Source organism: Poecilia reticulata, linkage group LG14 (assembly GCF_000633615.1).
Source record: "Poecilia reticulata strain Guanapo linkage group LG14, Guppy_female_1.0+MT, whole genome shotgun sequence".
In the NCBI taxonomy this organism is placed as follows: domain Eukaryota; kingdom Metazoa; phylum Chordata; class Actinopteri; order Cyprinodontiformes; family Poeciliidae; genus Poecilia; species Poecilia reticulata.
Genome location: NC_024344.1, coordinates 19,834,703 through 19,856,517, shown reverse-complemented (window position 1 = coordinate 19,856,517; position 21,815 = coordinate 19,834,703). Strand labels below are relative to the sequence as shown.

The 21,815-nt window shown below is 41.1% G+C and overlaps 1 protein-coding gene across 2 annotated transcripts in view; it reads left to right on the top strand.

The window, feature by feature from the left end:
• The window catches only part of nova1 (NOVA alternative splicing regulator 1), a 32,708-nt gene extending 12,194 nt beyond the window's left edge, over positions 1–20,514 (top strand). For both annotated transcript variants that reach the window (XM_008428335.2, XM_008428336.2), the window contains exons 3-4: positions 10,676–10,842; positions 11,337–20,514. In XM_008428335.2, coding sequence (XP_008426557.1) covers positions 10,676–10,842; positions 11,337–12,356 — 1,187 coding nt within the window. In that variant the 3' untranslated portion in view covers positions 12,357–20,514. The remainder of the gene's footprint in view (positions 1–10,675; positions 10,843–11,336) is intronic.
• The last annotated feature ends 1,301 nt before the right edge of the window (positions 20,515–21,815 follow it).

The following is a 21,815-nucleotide window of genomic DNA, read 5'->3' as shown; positions in this document are numbered from 1 at the left end:
AGGTCAGCGCCGATACATCTTACCGTCCAAACACCAAACGCTTGATTCATGGAGGAGCCTGCTGCTTTGTCCTTCATGCTTCAGAGGGGGTTTGCGAGCCGGCTGCAAATAACAGGTGCCAAGCGTCTCGCTGCTTATTAGGTCCAGATGTTCTCCGTAGAACCAATGCGAGCAAATAATCCTTATGTTGTTGTAGACATTTTATTAACTATAGATACATTTAGAAAGCAAGATTGGTGCTTCAAGTAAGAAACAAGCAGTTGTAATTTGTTAGCATGCTCACAAATGAACTATTTATTCAGGTGATTATCCAGATGTTTTCATATTTTGAATTCGCTACTGCTGTTGGGTGACAAAGGCAGAAAAATACAGTTTCCCAGAATGCAATCTGAGTGATAAATGACTGCACTGAGCCTCTGTAGTAGGAATGGACTAGCATGAGATTCTTATGGTATGATATAAAACAGGAAAGCAGCAATTATTCCCATTAAAAACAAGTGGCACATTAATTATTACATAAAAAATAAGATTATGCTCTAAATTTAATAAACATTCTGGATCCTTAGTAAATATGTTGTTGCTATAGAGAGACCTGTTCAATAAATTAGAATATTATTGAAAAGTCTATTTATTTTAGGAGCTTTATCACTCAGTGAAACACATTATATAGATTAATTTTGACAGCCCTTATTTTTGTTTGTAATAATGATTTTTTGATTACAGTTAATAAAAACATGAGTTTGAAATTTTAATATTACATCGGACCAATAAAAAAACAATTTTTAATAGAAATGTGGAGTTAATAAAAAGTATGTTTAATGGCTGCTGGAAGGATATTATTTTCAAAAGGTACTTTTAATCTGGCAAATCAGTCTCATCAGAATGTTGAATCTAATTTACTGAATATGACTCACTTAATTTCCACTATCTGTGTTATTTGTGACCATAATAATTCACAAACAAAATAATTTGTCTGGTTCGGAAGCAAGGGAAAACTGCAGCTGCCTCCTTCCAGAGAGCTGACTGGCAGTGTGCAGCATCAGGAGTTTAGCTGTGGCACTTTCTCTTTCATTTCTCTAAAATTACTGTCACACCAATAGGAAATTATATGCATTGGCCCGTCCCAACTGCATAGGAACATTTACAGGAAAAGAATATAACAGTACGAGTTGGATAAAATAAAAAAAAAACCACAGAACATAATTTAGATCTGGCCTGTTCTTTCAGAAATGTGTGTTATCTGTTCAAGTGAACTGCAGCAAGAAATCACTGAGGGGAGGACAGGAAGGACATGTGCTTGCAAATATTTTTCTAAAAATTTATCTTCCACCCTGTTTCTGCTCGCCATGATGAAGGGCGCTGCGCGCACGGGAGGACAGCTACGTTTGAGGGAATGCTCCGCGGATACCGAACACATAAAACGAGTCATATGTATCTTTATTTCTCACTTTAAGCCATGAATGTGTTCATAGGCCACCACCTGCTCGCCACCATCCCACCCCCCGACTCATTATTGTGATGAGTGAGAAGAGGAGTTCAGGGAGAGGGTGCTGGCAGGAATTTGATTGGGTGGTTACTCTGGCCCACACAAGTAAAACGAAGCAGCTGCTGTTGTACAGTAAAGCCCCGCTTTGTGGAAGTCGGTGCAGCCGAAACTTTGTTGCCTCAAGTGTCGACAGATTGAAAGGTCTGTCACGACAAAGCAACACAAATTTAGGAGTTTAAGGGATAGTTCTGGGTTTTTGAAATGAGTTTCTGTTGAAGTCTTACTCACAGCCGATAGCTCTCTTTGTTTTGTATAAATACAGATTACTTGGAGGCTAAAGCTAAAGGCTAATCAAAGAGTGACCAAGACCATGAGAGACCATCAGTCAGTTTACATCAGTATGCAGCATTTAAGAAAAATACATAGTTCAAGTGATTTTGAATGCAACAGAATATTAACTAACACAAGAGAATCCCACAAAAACACATTTCCTTCGCCTTTATCCGAGTTTTTTAAAATTAAACTTTAAAAAGTGCATCAAAATACATGCATTTATTTGGTGTCTTAACAGACTGGACAGTGTGAGAGTTCTGTCTTTATCAGTGCGCCACCTCAGTGCATTCATTTCAATTTATTAGTCTTAATGATTTAGTCGTAATATGCAAAAGTTCATGCCAGAACCTTTGTATTCGTGCGTTTCAGGTACATGCTGTTAGTGTGACGCACAAGCGACATCCGCAAACGACAGCGACGCACAACGAAGTAGCGATGTGCAAGTTGTGTTAAAACCAGTGATCCCACCAGCGAAGCTGTTCAAACCTAAAATAAAATAGCATCTCGGTGCTAAACGTGTTGCAGCAGCACAGACGTCTCCAACGCTAATGTCAGCGTTCATGTTTCTAAATAAGGTTTTTTTCTTTTTTATAAGAATTTGTCGATGAATTAGCAGATTCCAGGAAAACCTGATTGCTGAGTGATTATAATAGCACTTTGCACCAATCTGATAGTTGAATAACCCAAATAACTGATCAAGAACATTTAATATCTTTGTGTGTATTAACTCAATAATTTAGCAGCAAAAAGGGTTTTTGAATTGAAAATGTTGCTTATTTTGTTGATATATAGTTTTTTATTAAAAATGTGATTAATTGAGTTAATTACAGACCCTGTAATTAACTCAATTAAAATTTTTAACTGAGTACCACCACTAATTAAAAGAAGTTGAATATTTATATGTCAACATTCTGCTGATTAACGATTATCAAGGGAACACCTTCCAATCGGAGCGGTGCATCTCCGGCCTTAAAACAAAACGTTATAACAATGTTCCACCGAGTTCATACCGCTGACCAATCACGCTCACAATGGCAGACCAAACCAATCAAGGGTCAATAAGCATTGCAGCCATTTTGTCCTGAAATCTCTCTGTGACGGCTCACAGTTGGCCTCCCACCCTCCATGCATCGCTCAGCCGCCCGGCAGAAGAAATCAAACCTGAATTAAATGTCATATTGGGGAAGTGTACAACTGGGTCCTGCAGTTACCGAGATGGATGAGTGGACAGAGTGAAGGGAGTGGATGATGCATGATTGCAGGAGGGTAAGGGGACAAGGGGCAGGCCCAGAAATAGCCTCTCTCAGCTGTACTCAAGCTGCACGAACACACGCCAAGTTTCCTCTTCCCTCCTTGCCGATCATTGTTGTGCTTAGATTTGTTTCCTGGTAGTTAGGAGAGTTTTAGGCCAAGTGCGATGATGTCATGCTTCATTTTTATCTATTTCTTTTTTTTTTTTTTCGTTTGTTTTTCTGCATGGTTTCACCCTGCACCTAGCTGCTGATTTTGATTTCTTCTCATTCTCTGGCTTGAGCCCATGTTCTCTGGTGCATTGTTGAGTTGCTAGAGATACGATAAACATGACACACTACGCATTCACCCACTTGCACTTTGCGTTCCGCTCATGCAGGCGGCCTACGCACACCTACTAACACACATCCGCATATTTAAGCAGCTGCAAAAAAGGTCTGTGGAAGTTCTCCGTTTGGACTTAAACTTAGAAACAAAACTTCGGCCTCTTGCCTTCTGCAGCTTGCCACCAGCCAAATACGTGCACACACTGTTTCCAGCATAACACTCTGTTGTTGGAATGTCATCAAAAACACTCAATTAAACAGTGAGGTTGTGTGAAAGAAAACAGAGTAAAAGGAAAGGTATTTAGAAATGTCAGCAAGCGCAGAGACGAGGGTTTTTCCCAAACGCCTCGTGTCTCGATGCTGATTTCATCTCTTCTACGATGACGTCATGGGTGGGATTGTAAACGGACTGAAACTGGAACTTTTACTTCCCCACATTTGTCTGGGCCTCTCTGGTGAATCACGGCTCAACTTTGATCTGAAACAGTTGTTATGTTGCTGCGTCGTTCTATTGTCCATCTGATATACGCTAACATCTTGTTCAGAGATTTTACTATCGACTGTCTGCTGACCTGGCGGACGAGCCTGATGCTGCACTCAGCACGGCGACAACTGCTGGGATTTCTTTAGTTCTTGATATTTATAAAAAGGCCTGCTGATTAGAGCAATGTTTTTGAAATAATGATTGGCAGAATATTGATACCGCATATTAACTCATGTCTTTGCATAGCAACAGGCTGGTTAAATAACCAGAAATTGACTACTTCTATATTTTGCCTTTTCAATGACTTCATCTTGTAGTACTTTTTTTTCTGCCCTACAAAGTCTCAAAGGCAAGAAATATGATATATATATATATTTTAAATGATGCAGCTATTTCCCATAAGTGTGAAGTAAATCAATAAATTATGAGTTGGCTTTTACTATAACAGTGACTTCCAAGAAAGATAATTGAATCTTTAATTGCAATAATTTGCACGGCAATTAATTGTCTCCTAAAATGATATGATTGTGACAGCCTTAAGCAGAGGCAGCTGTAATCCCCCTGGGAAATTATTCAGCTCCGACCTGAAGACGTTGTAACATAACGTTTCTAAAAAGATCTGGAATGGCGGAGGTAGAAACAGACATCAACTTAAACCTGAAGTTCGGACATCTTTTGCTGCTTTCGTCCTGTTTTCCATTAAGACGTTCAGAAAGGCTCGTTTACGATTAGCTGCTGTGTTGAAGGAGGAAGAAAAGATGTGGGGAAGTGGTCATTTAGTTAGGAATACGGCTTTATTTACCGGGTTTTTACTATGTTAGCTTTGCAGAAGAAGTTGGAACCCGGGTCGCAGAGTGACGTCGTACTCACCTTAACCGTGTCAGGAAGCCTGTGGGATTCGCTAGCATTTGTAATCGGTGAGCCGGCTGTTAGCAACACAAACCCAAAACAAGATATTCCTCAACACTTTGGACCAACTAAGGCTAGGCCAATATATTTACCCATAAAGGCAGCACAATCCTCTCCGGGTAAAAGCAAGAGCTACACGTAAACGGATAATTACTAAATCTGTGTTTTATACGCCCTGCAGCCGTATCGTACTGAGGAACTTCTTGCTTCTTGTGTTGGAATTAAATCATCAGGTTTAATTCCAGTTTGGTGTTGTGAGAGAATTTCAATCACACTCACTAAATTATACGTTGACTCTTGTTCTGAGTTCCAAGTCAAAAACATTTTACTCACGTAGCATTCAGAAGTAGTTCAGGCAAACACAAAAACACTTATATACTTGCAGTGGAGATGCATCAGAGATCTATGGCCGATTTCTGATCCCTGTTTCTGTCAAGCTTTGACCTGCTGGTGTCTATTTAACTCATTTCTGTTTGTTCTGGGAAACTAATTAACAGCATTTATTCTATCCCTCCTGCAACAAGAGGTCACTGATTATTTATACAAGGAGCAGAGGTGATGTTCCACTGTGTGTGGGGGAGGAGTCACTGTTAGATTGTGCTTAATTCATTTAAAACAATGACATTATGATTTGAAGTTTTTAAATGTTAGTATGTTGTAATAGCAGTTAGCGCAGTGGGCATCTTCTGCTGTCACTAACGTCAGGTTCTTTGTGCATCTCCAAGGGAATCTACATTCCTACCTTAACTCTGAGTTTCCCAGAAGGCTGACAGAACTCCCTCCATGATTCACGCCATAAAAGAAAGCAGCTCTGCTCCAAGATGCTCAGCCTTTCTGGGATCTCCTCCAGGCTAACTAATCTTTTGCAAATTCAATGGAATCTCCAAAAACTGGAACGATTTGAGGACTTAACATCATGTGGAAGACAGCTCTCTTCTGTACCTGAAAAAGTCAGGTTCAAAATGACCAAAACTACAAAGGTATAAAATGGCAAAGGGATGAGAGGCCGTCAAAGTCTGGCAGTCTATTGTAGCAGCTGACAAGCGTCGGTAGGAAGAACACCTTCATTTAAGTGAGTTTGCATAACTGAATGAGCAGTTTGCTGCACTGTATGGCTTGCTGAGGAAATGTTTTAATTCCTATATGCTTAGACGAAACGTTTAGAAAGTTTTGCACGGTGATAACTGAGCGACAGATGAGCTGCATGGAGCTTCAGCAGACAACCAGAAGCTTATCTGGATTACAGGAAGTTGCTTTTGCTTTTGTGCTTTCCTCTGTCTGTCATGGAATATGCAGGATCTGGAAATATTAGTTTTGTTTATAAGACAAAAAGGTCTTGAAAGGGAAAAATTCAAGACCTGGAGAGAAGAGACTGCTGCTACTAGTGATGCTAGCCTCCCTAATGGCGCTAATCACTAATAAAGTTATCTTAAACAATAAAAAATATATATATGTCTTTGGTTTTGTTGTTGGAGTCTTACACCTCTGTGGTTTTCTGAAGTTTGTTGTGCCTGAACGAAGGAAAGCGTAGAACAGGAGGCTAGTTTTTACCAGACTGGTGCACCTCTTGACCAGACGTCATTATTATCCGTCCTGGTGGATAAAAGTCCCCCAAAGTGGAACTTTGATCATTTCCTCACCATTTATGGAGGAAAACATTGGACATAAAGGAAATCCATCTGTGCTTTGGAGACCTATTTCACTAGACTACATGACAGCAAATGTTTGCGATGAGCATGCTGTGCTATCCTTGATTTTCATACAAGGTCACACGGATTGTGCGAACCTCTGGCTGGGATGTGATGTAATCCACAACTGTTTCTGGTTAGCTTGGTGAAAATGGAAGATTACAAAAAGGTCTCGCATTTTGAAGTGACTGCTTACATTTTACAGACATCCCATATGGCAACAATGTGACGCGATGAATATATTCAGCTTTGACATTTGCAATAAAAGTGTTTCAGCTCGGTTTGTAGCGGGGATAATATCATCGGAAAGCTGCTGATGTGTTGACAGTAATTACGGGGGTATTCTACTTGTGGCAGTGTGAGCAGTCCTAATAAATCAAACAAAGCTCATTCTGTGCTAGATTTTCATCTTGGAAACCGTCTGCCAGCTGCCTGAGAAGTGCTGGAACTTTTGCACTTTGTTATCAAGATGGAGAACGTGAGAGGCTTTGGTCCTGTGGGGAAAGCTGGAGCCAGAGATGTGTGCTCTCCGGGGCCCTGACACATTTTTTTTTCTCCCCCTCATGACAGCAGTAGGACGAGCAAACTCCGAGCGGGACTCGATGCGCGCACACCTATCACCGCGAAACGCCTCACTCTTGCAGACAAAAGCGAGACGAAAGCTGATGCAAACGTTTCAGGAAGTGGAATAAAAAACGGACAGAGGTTATTGTGAGATCCAGAGAGTTTCATGTCCTCTTTGTGTGTCTCATCAACAGCAAGAGGTCTCTGCTTCAGTATTTAAGCACCTTTGCTGTCTGGGGAGATGTAATGTCAGTCTTTGAAAACCTTTGAGTTGCATAGATGTGTAGCTCAAAATTACTGTTCCAAGCAGAGCAACTTCCTCACTCAGCATTTAGTGTTGGGAAAACCGAAGAAAAAGCAATAAGCAAGATCACTCAGGGCTATTCTAAGTGTGTTCTGCTTAGCTGAAGATGACCCAATTCATATTCTTCTGCATCTAAGGCGGCATGGAGAGAGGCCGCCCGGTGTGAGAAAATTACTTAAAAATAAGTCACATATATATATATATTTTTTATACTTCATGGAAATTTTCCTGTACACATATGCTGGTTCTTTCTTCTATTCTGGTTCTGATATCTTTATGCAGTTTGTTTTTGCCTACAATACTGGAGGCTATAAAAGGGATTGTTAAACAAGAAAATATCTTGTTTTACCATTTTCTGCAGTAATTCCTGCATGGTGGACCACTTTATTAGCACTGGTGCCTTGCAGCAAGTAGGTCCTGGGTTCAAATCCTAACCTGGGGGTTTTCTGCATGGAGTTTGCGTGTTCTCTCTGTGCTTTTGTGATTTCTTTCCTGGTACTCTGGCTGCGCCCCATTGTCCAAAAACATCCCAGGTTAATTGGTTTGTGTAAACTGCCCTTTATATGAGAGTACAAGCACAGTCCTGTCTCAAGGGTGTACCTCTCGAACAATCACCAATGAGAATAGACGCATCCTGCTCAACCCAACAATGACAAGCGTGTACAGACAACGGATTGAACTCCATAAATTTTCCGAAAATATAACATCCACATTTTCCTTTAGCACTTTAAAACCTAGAACCCTTACCATGTTTAACAGGTTGATGTTAAAGAAAAGGCCAGATTTAAAGAGTTTCTTCCTGTGTAGTAATTTATAGGATGAACATGAAAGTCCCCAATTTCTACTTGTGACATAGAGATATGTCAAAGTGTGCAAGTCCGCTTGTTTCATAAAGCTCTAAAAGAACGCTAGAACACAAACAGAAAAAAGTATTGTGGCAGTCGGTAAGTATTCTGGATTTATTTTAACCCGCTTGTGTTTGCTTCTGGATATAGAAGCTGCGCTTAACTGAAACTCTACACTTAAATAAAACAGCAGCGAGGAACACTGCAGTTATATCCAGATATTTACTTTGCCTGGAGGTGCCGTATCCACCCGTATTACACAGAAGTACAGCGGAAAGATCATGGGATTGTCAAACTGTTTAGGAAGGAGACGGGTTCTCTCCTTGAGCAGTGTTTTTTTGAACACTGCTCAAAAAAATAAAGGGAACACTTTAACATTTAAGTGAACACTGAAGTGTTCCCTTTATTTTTTTGAGCAGTATATGTTTTAGTGCAATATGTGAATATCAACCCCAAAACAAATGCAAAATACCTTACGAAGATGCTGGTTGACGCTGATAATAGTCATTATGAGTCCTGGATTTATATTCGGCGACGGGAAGATATTGCTTCAAAAACTACGTAAAACATCAGATTACATTTTGCAAATGTATTTAGGAACAAAGTTTCGAAGTGTTTGATCATAATGACCAAGCAAACCTAAGAATAGTATGAAGTACGAGGATGGGGTTGTCACATTGCGTGTGTTTTACTTCAAAAAGCACTGGTGTACTTCATAAAACACATGACTCCATGGTGAAAGAACATCATGTGGAAATAACGAAGCTCCATCTTAAGCCATCAAGTCAAGCTTGAGCATATACGGGTCTTGCAAATATCCAACGGCCTTAAGCAAAACAGCAAATTAGTTTCAAAGTCGGTGTTTAGGAGTGGTTGTGCAAAAGTCCTAATCTCAATCCGATGGAAAATTTGTGTAGAAGAGTTGAAAAGATGTGTTCAGGAAGGTAACCTACAAACCTACCTGGAGGAATGGGCCAATATTCCAACAAAATGTGGTGAAAAACATTTTACCCAAATTCTACCAGAAGCTAAGGACATATATGTTATCTTTTGTTTCATCCTCTCTCTCTCAACACTCAGGCCTTTAGAAACAGAAATAAGCTAAAACAGGAAAAGTTCAGTCTGATTTAACTTCAGACAGTTCTTATACAGTCTGTGTCTATTTTTGCTAACGTAACGGAAATCAGATCTCCATTTTCTGCTTATACATTATCACTGCGGCACTGCCACAGAAAGTTAGAAAAGTTTGAAAACTTCCTCAAGCCATTGCATAGTGACTCATGGATGCATTTAGTCATGCATATTGATTTCTCCAAGGTAACCGTTTGCCAGATAATTACTGTACACAGCGTATTCCTTGGTGTTGCTGAGGATGTTGTGTTTAAATTGGCTATTAATTTCCTCTGTGATAAATGTTTCTTTGGTAAGGAGTCCTAAGCTGCCGTTGAGCCGGCGTATTGAAAACCAAGTCTACTCTAACTGTGTATGAGAAAGAAATGGAAGATCCTACAGGAATGATTATTTTAAGAAATACAACGTTCTTCTTGTCATCTAGAACGGAACGAGGAAATAAACTCAAATACGCCTTGTGTCGTTTCCAATTTTGAACAGAATTTCTTCTCAGTTCTTGCGATGCTTAAACTGACCAGCAGTCTGTCCACATCCATTATTCAACATTTCTGTAGTATAACACAGATTAAATCTGACAAATGCATTTTCTCTCTATTCGTTTCATGCTGTCCTGAGTGCAAGTAAATTGGTAGACGACAGACGCAGACTTGTACAGCAAACCTGTTAAATATCATCTCATCAGGTGGTCTTTTTTTTACAGATTTTACTCAGAGTAGGAATCCAAACTTTTCTCTCGGGCTGCACACAGATATACGTCAAGCTGACATGCATGCACACACACAAAAAAACGAATGTGTAGACGTCCTCCATTCTTCCAAAGGACAGGCAAATGTTGCCAAGAGCAAGACGGATACATAAAAAGGAGAGTGTTGTAGAAATCGTGCAAGCCAGTATAAAAGACTTGGTGTTGCATCACCTGTTTCCACGGCTTGGGCCCTTTACCATGGCAACAGAATGCCAGTTGGGTCGTCGATGTGGGCGTAGAAAGAAGCCTGGAGGAAGAACAAATGTGTGTTTAGTCTATTAACGCTGCAAGGCAAGGACAGGCTCAGGATTACAGCACAGTAAGTGTTACATCATCGAAGAGGAATCCTTCTCCCCCCCCGTGGCTCGCTAACTAAGCAGTGTTCACTCTTTCAGCTGTTTCTCAGTTGATTGTGTAAATGGAGAGAGTGAAGAATAGCTCCATTTAACGTAGAGGACCATTCATTGCATCCAGCACTTCTTATTACAAATGTGGATCTTAGTTTAGCCACAAGCAAATCCCTCAAATCTGCTCGCCAAGTGTCCACTCATTGGACTGTAATTGTCGCCCATTGATCACGTTTGTCCTCTTCTGTCTCTTTTATCACAGGAACAACTGAACGAGTCTGTCTGATACAGGGTACTGTCGAAGCCCTCAATAGCGTCCACAACTTCATTGCGGAGAAAGTCCGCGAGATGCCCCAGAGTGCCCAGAAACCAGAACCTGTCAGCATATTGCAACCACAGACGACGGTTAACCCTGACCGTGTTAAACAGGTAAGAGTCTGTTGAGTTGGCAACTAGATCCTTGAAAAGAAACAAACGGTTGTGAACCTAAGCTGGTAGTTGTCTATAGTTTAGTTGAGGAACACAAAGGAAGTTTTTAAAGCAGTTGTAGCTTTTCCAAGGGTTTCAATGCTTAATATTTCTAACAAATAGGACCGTTAAGGTGTGAAGCAGCTCCTGAACACTTTGGTTCTTACCTATCCTACTTGTTCTGTGGTCTGTGACCTACAGTGTGGTAGGGTCAGGAAAATGTGAGTGTATGGGGTTATTTTTACCTGCAGTCTTCCATAGCTAGACAGAACCATGTGGCAGTGTGGCAGCTGCAGCCTAAACCCCAGGGATTAGCAAACTGCTGAGTAGAGTGAGGGCTGGTGTAGTACTCTGACTCAGTTAGAGATACTCCTCTTATCCGTTTACCATTAATGCTGTGCAATCTTGCTCATATTTCCTGCTTTTGCTACCACAATCTTTCTATGTCTCTGCAGGCCAAATTGATTGTACCCAATAGCACCGCTGGGCTGATCATTGGTAAGGGTGGTGCCACAGTGAAGGCGGTGATGGAGCAGTCGGGAGCTTGGGTGCAGCTCTCTCAGAAGCCGGAGGGCATCAACTTGCAGGAGCGGGTGGTGACCATCAGCGGAGAGCCAGAACAGAACCGTAAGGCTGTGGAAATCATTGTGCAGAAAATCCAGGAGGACCCTCAGAGCAGCAGTTGCCTGAATATCAGCTACTCCAACGTCTCGGGCCCAGTGGCCAACTCCAACCCCACAGGCTCCCCTTACGCCAACACAGCCGAGGTGCTGCCCAACGCAGCCGCAGCAGCTGCCACTGCCTCCAGCCTTCTGGGTCAGGCCGGATTGACAGGAATGGGTGCCTTCCCTGCCGCCATGTCCAGTTTCTCTGGCAACGATCTGCTGGCCATCACCTCAGCCCTGAATACACTGGCCAGCTACGGCTACAACACTAACACCCTGGGCCTGGGTCTCAACCCCGCAGCTGCCTCTGGAGTCCTCGCTGCAGTGGCAGCTAGTGCCAACCCAGCTGCTGCCGCTGCAGCTAACCTACTGGCCTCCTACGCTAATGATGCCTCCAGCAGTGCCGGCCACCCCGCTACAGGCCTCGGTGGGTTCTCCCTGGGCTCACTAGCAGCTGCTACTGGAGCTTCCAACGGTTACCTAAATGCATCATCCCCATTGATGGCTTCCTCCCTGTTGGCAACAGAAAAGTTGGCAGACGGAGCCAAGGACGTGGTTGAAATTGCTGTGCCCGAGAATCTGGTGGGCGCCATTTTGGGGAAAGGAGGGAAAACACTGGTAGAGTACCAGGAGCTGACAGGAGCCCGCATCCAGATCTCCAAAAAAGGAGAGTTCATTCCAGGTACTCGGAACCGTAAAGTTACAATAACAGGGTCGCCGGCCGCTACACAAGCAGCGCAGTATCTGATCAGCCAGCGGATCACGTACGAGCAGGGCGTGCGCGCTACCAACCCACAGAAGGTGGGCTAAAACGAAAGCGAAGACGAGAGAAGGAAAGGATGAAGACAGAGAATAGAAAGGAATTAAGAGAGTCAAGAAGAATAGAAAAAAGAAATGTCCAAATATATGTTCAATATTTCAGTATCAAACGAGAGAATTACAAAGGAGGAGGCGGGGGAGACAACCAAGATAAGTGTGTGTGATTTGTGAGTGTGTTTTTAGGACAGAAGTCCTGATGTTTTTTAAAAGTTTGTGTCAAGTCCTTTTGACAATGGTGATCAGAGTAAGCTGAACTGGTCCACTGCCAAGTTGCAGATTCAGGAGTGAGGCTGCGGAGTCTCACCCTCCTCTAAAACCTCATTACTGTTTTCATTTTGTTCTTTTTTTTTCTTTTGTTGTTGTTGTTTTTTTTGTTTTGTTTTTTTGTTGGATTTAAGTCGGTTTGAGACCTCGGCTCCCGGTGAGCTGAGCGTATCAGATGAAGATCCGGCCAGCTAATCGAGCTGTTTTACAAACCTTGCTCTTTGTGTTCAATGCAGAAGGCATTGTTAACAGGGGAGAGGTTTTATGACAAGCACCTGAGCTCATCTCAGCTATTTAGGGCAGCAATCCAAGTATAATTTCTTTACAAGCAAACAAAAGCGCATCTATGTTGACGTGTGTCGAATTCTAGCTCATTTCATAATTGAAATGACAAAAATTTGGGTATTTTATATTTTCATCCTTTAACTTATTGACATAGTCTCATTCAAACACAAGTAGATTATTTAAACCTGCGAACGCAGGTTGATCTGAATGTAAAAACAATTTTAGCTTGTTGCTATTTTTTTTTTTTTCTTTCCAGGGATCAAACGTTGTGTTGCAGTGAAAGAAATGTATAACTCAAACCCAGTCTGAACTGTGCGCTTGCTGTCTGCAGGTATAGTTCAGGGGTTGAAGAATCAATGCGAGAGGACAGAGGAGACACACAGGAATGTATAATCTATATTTTAACACAGACACACATAGAGAACGCTCCCACAAACGCACAAACACTAGAACATCATTTCATATTCAGCCACTGCTACTAACACAAAGAAATATGTTGTTGACGAACCCTTTCTTGGTGCTATAGGCTTAGATTTGTACCTCCTGTACCGTGGAATTCAAACGTTTCCACAACTTGAGTTTTTACTTGATTCAAAGTAGCCGTCGTGTCGTCCAGCCATTGGTAGCCCACTGGATCTGACCCGGCTTCTTACCTAATGACGATTGATTTCAGAATATTTTGTGAATCAAAGCAGTTCTAATATAAGTCCATTGTTTTATAACACAAGCCGAACATCCTGCAGTAGATAACACCTGACATACTTTTTTGCCTTAGCCAGACATTCGGAACACCCAAGAATTATCTACAGGCTCAGACTTCCTGAAAGCGGTGGCAGTTCACGAAGAGAACAAAAGCACTACAAAAGCTTTTTTTTTTTTTTGATGATAAGAGCTGTAAGAACCTATATCTGTGAACAAAGAAGCTATTGCCTTTTCTGTAAGGGTACCAAATAGACCCAACGTGGAGCAGAAAGCAAAGTTTTGGAGTCACTTTTCTGTGAGAAATGCTTCCTAATTGACATGACGACAAAAGAGAAATTTCTGCAGTTCACTTAAGCAGAATATTATTGTTCCCAACGTACATTAATGCTCAAGTGGAGCATATAATGAAACATGACATGTTTTTTGGCTTGTTGTCTTTTATTGCCACTTTGTCTTGACAGTGGCAGGCCAAATGTCTGGAGCACTCCAAGATTACCTTGCATCCGACCCCCTCTGTGCTGCTATCCATAGCGTTCATCCTGAGTCTGCTGGCTCTCTAAAGACTGCACTGTGAGGCATTTAGACCACAATGTAAAGTGTGTCTGTCCTACTAGGGGTGTGAATACATCTTTATATGCACATTTATGTCACAAGATCAAAACCAATCTGCAGAGCCGGCCCAACGCTCCAAACATGGCCATCTTGTCTCTATTAGGTTAGCATATCAAGGACATGTCAATTTTTTAAAAAGACGTTAGCATATAGCCTCCATCCCAAGTTTCTTTGACAAACCTTTATCCAAGGGCATAGCATAAGTAAACTACGTAGAGCTCCAAGGCCAGCAGGGGGCCCCAGAGAGCACTTGACTTCTCAAAGCGTAAAATATGTATCAGTGTTTAGAAAGAATATGTCTATCTTTTACGTTGCTCAGAAGATTTAGCAATTTCTAAGAGTTTTAAATTCTTTTAAAAATTGAAATTAAATGTTGTCTTTAAAAAATGTATTTATTTTTATTTTTAAGATCTGACAAATGTAACTGAAGTCATGTGGAGAGAAATGTTCTTCGATTCCAGCAGTAGTCGTGAAACGCAATTATTCAAATTAATTGGAAGTTTTCTAATTAATGTTGATTAATCTTTTTTTTTTTTAATCAGCGATACTTGGCAAGTTTGTCAATCCTAATTGATTTTGGCTCATGACTGAATCAGTGAGTAGATTTCTACATGTTTTAAATGATCAGGTCAGATATAGATTTGCTTTATTTGGCTCTGAAGTCTAGGTGTAGACTGCACACAACCATGTTTTTATTTCAGCTGCCTTTGAGGAAAAAAAATTTATAAATTTCCGCCCAACTAAGCAAGTCAAGTCCTCCATCACTGTTCACCAAGCTCACACAACATGTCCTGTTCATTGACTTTAGACTTAAGGTGCATTACTGCCTCCTACTGGGCTGGAGGGTGTGCAACAGTGTTACCAATGTGCCAAAAACTTAAGAGAACTTTTAAATCTGTTATTAATGCATTGTCGGTTTTTTTACCGACAATTTTATCTATATTTAATTAATCAGAATTAATATGATTAAGTTCTAGTTAATGGTCTTAATGCTAGTTTTTTTGTTCATTTTTTTTTCTTTGTCCTGCTTTTGTCTACGCTGGTGCCTAACAAGACAAATAATGTGAATAAAGTAAATAATTTGGAGGTCGAGTGAAATGCGCTCTGCGATTAAGAAGTAGCTGTTGTCTTATTACTAAAAAATTAACAAGAAAACAATCAAGCTTGGGCAGTTTAAAGAGGCGTTACTGGTGCCTTGGTGGATGGGCTTAACTGGAATCGGGCCCCAAATGAAATTCTGCTTGGGGCCCCGTACGGTCTTGGGCCGGCTCTGCCTTACTGTACCAACCGAGAGGATTTCTCCACACATGTATTTATTACACCTGCGTCTTTTGACTTTTTTTCCCTTTACTAAATTTACCCATCTTCTACTGACCCAAACTGAACCTCCCCGGTCGTCGAACGTCCGCCTCCCTGTTGCTCTAAGGGACATTTCCGATATAGTCGCCATCAACCCAAGCTCTGTGATCAGCTTCCTTAATGCGAAGCTGTGAGGGTTGGTGCTGAGTTGTGTGAAAGAAATTCAGACGCTCCCAGTTTTCAGGAGAATCTGATGAAATGACGTTTTTGTTTTGGACGAATCGTGTGTGGAAGAAAAAAGAGAGAGAGACAGAAGTAAGCAGATTTCAAACTACTTTCAAGCAACTCTGTGTGTGTCAACATTCTGCGTGGCAATACAAGCGGTGGGCCTTTCTTCCCAGCTCAAGTCTCTTCCTTTCATTCTGTGCTTGGAAGGCCTCACAGTCATCCATAGCTACAATCTGGCCACCTGTGAAATCATTGCATAAGCGAACCTTTTACTGCCCGAGATTTTAGCATATAATAAGATAAAAGCACAAAACAAGGGGGTGTTTTATCAATGCAACGGGACTGTTGGACTCCAGAGAGCTCCTCCTTCAGAGCTCCCTAATCCATACATTGTGCCACAATCTGTTTCCTCTCCCTCCCATTAACGTTCCTCTTCCTCCCGATGTTTTCGCTCCCCTGCATGTCCTCCCGTCTGCGTTCTGAGGCTCCTCCTGCGTCCCCAAGCCGCATCTGTCTGTATGTCCTTCCCTCCTTGCACTGTGCTCTCCCCCTCTTTCTCCTTCTTCTTGTCTTGTCGTCTCATGGGCGATGTGTCGGACGCGCCGTGGGTGGGAGTTATGCACTACGGGGTCGTAGGAGTATCAAAATGTTTTCCCAGGCCGCAAAGTTCACAAGGCTAAAAATGCACAGAAAAACACCTGCCTCCAAAACTGTGATACCCACCGAGACCAACCAGCAAACGTTAGCTCAAAAGTGTCAAACTTTTTTTTTTCCTCAGCGGGAAGAACGAAGAAAGATTTTAGGGGGGGGAATAGGTTTGGACTTTTAAAAGGAAGGAAAAAAATTTTAGTTGTTTGTTTTTATTTTTATTTTTTTATTTTTCAAAACTAAAAGGCAAATCTTGGCAGAACGAATATCAATCCGATGGCCGAGCTCGAGCTCTAAACAAAAATATTTCGGACAGAATGCATAAGACACGCGAGAGAGAGCAACGTGGGAACTTGTTTGTGACCTCAAGCCGAAACAGTGACATCCTTTATGCATATCCTGTTATCTGAAAAATGACTAGAGCTCATTTCTGTGGAATACAATATGTCACGTCATATGATCTATATGTACTTTATTGTAGCTATTCTAGTTTGTAGTCCAAATGCAGTCCAGCGTTGTCAATACAATGTGAAACTATGTTATATTTGTGTGGATGATGAGAGTGCCAACTAAGCCTGACTAAGATTAGCTTCGCAGTTTGTTTGTGCATTATGATGCCTCATCATCGAGCGGTGGTGTCCATATTTCTGTCACTGATGATTTAGTTTGACAGTAAGAAAAATGTTAAGAATATTGGAAGCAATATAGTAGCATGTTGTCCTGTTTTGTGTTTTATGTCTGTTGTATGAACCTTTGAAATTACTAAGATTTTGAATGAATAGGTTTACATGTACTTCTTTTTGTAAGTTATGAAAATGCTGCTATTTGATAAGTAAACTATACAAAAATATTTTAGTGGAAAAGATGTCTGGTCTGTTGATTAGAGACGCGCGCTCCGACGGGGTGGAGCGTTAAGCCGAGGTGTATAGAGTGCTATACAGTATTGGTAAGATAGTAAAAGTAAATAATAGACTCCATAGTATGACCTGTGCCAAACTAGACCTCTGCAGCTTCTGAATTTGTAGATGTGCGATCAAATGTTAGATATCAATAACTTGTTTAGAAGTGCTGATCAAGTGCCAATCAAACACTTATCTTTTAAGTTAAGAAAAGATAATCAAACGCATTACTTAAGAAAACAAAGGACAAAGAACTTTTTTGTGCATTGTTTTATCCCATAGGTACATAGAGTAAGAGTTAAAGATTGTGATTTTTATGGATCCATGTTGTTTTACACTCCATGCATCCCTTGTGTGTTCGTTTGACCTGTGGCTTAAGTACCGCTGTTTTTTCTCACAAATGTCTCTATAGGCCAGCATGGACTAAGCATAACATGTTATAAGCATCCATAACATAGCCATTAACAATCAAACGATGTGTTTGTGGAGTTCGGTGTTATCTTTTTGCACGTCTTCTATTGCATGGTATCAAAGTAAAAAATTATGGAGGAAAAAAAAAAAAGAAAAAATGGGGAATAAAAAAAAAAGTCTAAAAATTTTGCGAGGAGTCTCGCAACATTCAGAGACATAAACGCTGCATGCAGTCAAATGTATATCTCTTTGAGTTGAACTCACCTCATGTTAAAACTGTTGGATTTTTATGTTGTGAGTTGGGAGGGAGCTCATTATCGTCATGTTGGCCCGAAAAGAAAAAGGAAAAAAAAAAAAAAAAAAGACACAAACATGAACACGCATCTGAGATCGGATTTCTCATGGGTCGAACTCATCTCTCTAATATCATCTGAGAAAATTTTGTTTTTATAATGTTTTTTTTTTCTTTCTTTCTTAGATCCAGAGGAGGATTACAAATGTGAAACAAGCAAACGTGAAAATGTTACTCAGTGCATTGGCTCTTTGTGTTTTTAGGATCTCAGCTGGAACCTCATGAAAATGCTACTTTCTTTCTTTTTTTTATTTTTTATTTTTGTCACAGCTTGAAAGCCCAGATCTAATCTAATGAATGTACTCATTTCTTCTTGTTTTCTTTTGATTTATTTTTGTAAAAAAAAAAATAATATATATAAATTTTTTTGGGGGTTCTGTTGAATGTCTAACTGTCTTTAATGTAAATTCACGGCAGGAATGTCAACTACATGTAAAGTTAAATGCGTTTAAACAGCTCCAGTCAGGTAAAGGCCTAAGACGGCCGCAAGTCATGAACCAGATATGCGAACACAACTTCCGATTCGCTGTCAACATTTTCCTGTTTGTTTGGTGTTGCATAAATGCACTTTATCGATGGGTGGGCGGGAAATGAGGCAAACCGTGTTGGCTTTCCACAACCATGTTGCTGTCATCCTTTGTTCTAATTTATTTCTTCTTTTTTTCCGTGTTGGGTCTCGAGAATGACGGGAAGGGCTGGAATCTCGGACAAAATAGAAAAGTAGCACCTGTTTCCTCTCTCTAAGGCTTCTCTGCCACATTCCCGGAGGACTGATCTCTACACTCGTGTCCACTTTGGTTTGAAATCTCAAATTAGGATTTTTTTGTGTTGTTTTTTTTTTTTTTCTTGTTTTGCCAGATGATTTGAAGTGAAGGGTAAAACATCTTAGCTGATGTCACAGTCAGATCTGAGAGACGTCTTTGGCACCAGCAACACGAAGAGCGACTCTGCCGCCCCAAATGGAGGAAAACCACAAAGGGAAAAAGCTGTGATTCGTTCAGGCCTGCTTGTATCAACGATTTATCCGTTTCATCGTCCCGTGTTTCGCAACCGAGCGCCAGACCAATTGGCACCGTCGTTCCAAAGGTGATTTTTTTTATTTGTTTTTTCCTCGGTTTTGATTTTCACTCCAAACGTGTTCTGGACATTCATCCCCCTTCACAAGAAGGCTAGGACTGATTTTGAAACGCTACAAAACTGGCTACGGCTGCTCACTCCTCTCTTTGAACCAATTCTACCTGAGTCTCTCTTTATCTCTCTCAGTCTGCACGACACCGCGACTTGTTTCATTACCCCGAGAACCTGCAACTGTGTCCACCCTTTAAACGGGTTAAGGCTTTTCTGGGAAAAAAAAAAAAAAAGGATTCTTTGCCAACCAGACATGAGGCCGTTTCTGTGTTTGACCCTCAGAACCTCCCATGGACTTTGTTGACCTTCTACATCCTCAGAACTCATGTGTGTGTTGGAGATTGAACTCTCAAGCTCTGGAAGACTGTTCTGTTTTGTTTTGTTTTCCTTTGACTGAACGCTTGCTTTATGTGTCAACGTAAGGGAAGCACATTTGTGCTTTGCAAAACTTCTCATGTCTTTAGGTTTTGGGATTTGCTTTGGCGTTTAACCTCCGTTCGCTCCATCTCAGACAAAAATGGACTGACAGCATAAGATCAAATATTTCCGGCTTGAGCAGAGAGTGATGTTTCGTTCATTGGGTATATTTCTCTTCGATACTTACAAGCGAGAACGGTTCCGTCTTTTCTGTCGTGACGAACGAGGAGAATCTGTGAAAGTCCGCAGTGTAAGACTACCTAAAGGGCTTTCTCTGAGAGCATTTATACGAGTCTCTTGAACGTGGTTTGGAAAGAAAACGCCTTCTTGTGCCATTTTAAGGGAAAACAAAAAACGAGAAAGCTTTTTGTCAATAAGAGTGCCAAATAATCCCACACTGAGCCAAAAGGCAGCCAGCCGTCGTAACTGTTGGATCTGCGGGACGATCCCGTCCCGGTTCCGCTCCCCTATAAAAAGAAAAAAAAACAAACAAAAAAAAAAAAAAACATCACCCTATTTGTGCAATGTTGGAGCTCACGTACCATTATTGTTATGCTGCCAGTCTGTTTTCTGCTTTGGTCAGAAACATCTCAGAAGCAGGATATTTTCTATAAAAAAAATTAAAAAAAAAGACAACAGCTACTACGGTGAGGGAATGAGAGGATTAATTACTCGTCATTGTTTCTGTTTGTTTCTTTAAGCATCACTCATAATAGATTTAACGGTAATGACTATTTAATGTAACTGTAGTACTGTGTTTGTAAAAGAAATTCAGTGAGTTGTGTTCTATGACTCGTGGACTACCAGTGAAGTCAGCATTTCAGTGTTAATAATTGAATTGTTTTTTAAAGATTATTTTTGCGACGGCAACAAAGAGTCATTATAAATGTTCATTTTAACATCACTTGTCTTCTGCTTCCTTCTTTCTCCACCTCGGCCTCAGGTTGGTCGGACCTGCGCAGCAGCAAACGACACATTTTGGTGGGGCGCTGCTCTGACGCTGCCGCCATGACGCGAAATAAAAGGACAGGGCAAAAATCTAAATGGCTAACATGTATTTTATACCTGGTTTTTATACAGTTCCTTGGAAAAAAGGGATTCACATGCATTTCACAATTTTTGCACCGTCACTACTTTGCCCGTCACGACGGCAAATTTTGCCGGACGATAAATTGTCCCAGAATTTATCGCGATAAATGATAATGTTGTTTCTAGACTTTTTTCGAGTAACATAATGGCGGTAATTGCAAATAAACATCTAACACTGGAACGTTTTAAATATCCAAAATAAATAAACAAAAAAATTGAAACGACAAAGAGAATTATGGTGTCTCTGTGAACAAAAGTGTCCTTCAAAATAAGATGAATGCACCAGACCGAAGGCTTTGTCATCTGGTTTTTGGAGGAAAGAGGAAAATGATAAATTATGCAAATGGAAATTCTCAAGCTTGTTTTAATTTATCATACGATTAATTAATTTGTTGCAGAGAACACTAATATTTCAACAGTTTGTTAATTGGTAGTTTTATCAACACATTCTGCCCCAATTTGCCCTTTGATCCTGTAGTCTCTAGAGGGCCACGTGAATAGCTATGGCGGACCGGAATTGGCCCGCGGGCCTCGGGTTTGACACCTGCCACTTAAAACTTCCGAGAGTTCCTCAAGTTGCACTCATCCTTTTTCCAGCACATAATTTCAATTAAGATTTGGAACATTTGGGAAGCCTGATTTAAAAATTAAAAAAATCTCAAAATAATGTTACTCAAACTAAAACGCTCCTTCGTAAACACGGAGTCTTTCTGAGGAGCAAAGGCCCGAGGTTTCCCGGCAGTCCGCCCCTCTGACCGCCGCCCGTCCCCCTCCAGGTAAACACACTGTGGAAGACAATGAGACGACAAGACGCCGTTTTCCTCTCCTGCTCCGCGTAGCGCTAAAGCTCGTCTGATACAGTCATGGCTAAAAGTAAGCATGGCTACCCGGACCACCCTGACTGCTGTGTACGCGGCCATACACAACAAACTGCCCCATGTTCTTCTAATTGGACCCATATAAACCCCCCGCCTGTAATCTGAGCTGTCTTCACTCTTTTATTAGCTGGACCAGCACCAGCCAGGGCTTTGCTTCCCACCTACATCATGAGGCTGAGCTGCCCATAAGGTTAGCACAATTTTAATAGTTTTTCTATTCTTACCTCTGGGGGGTGAG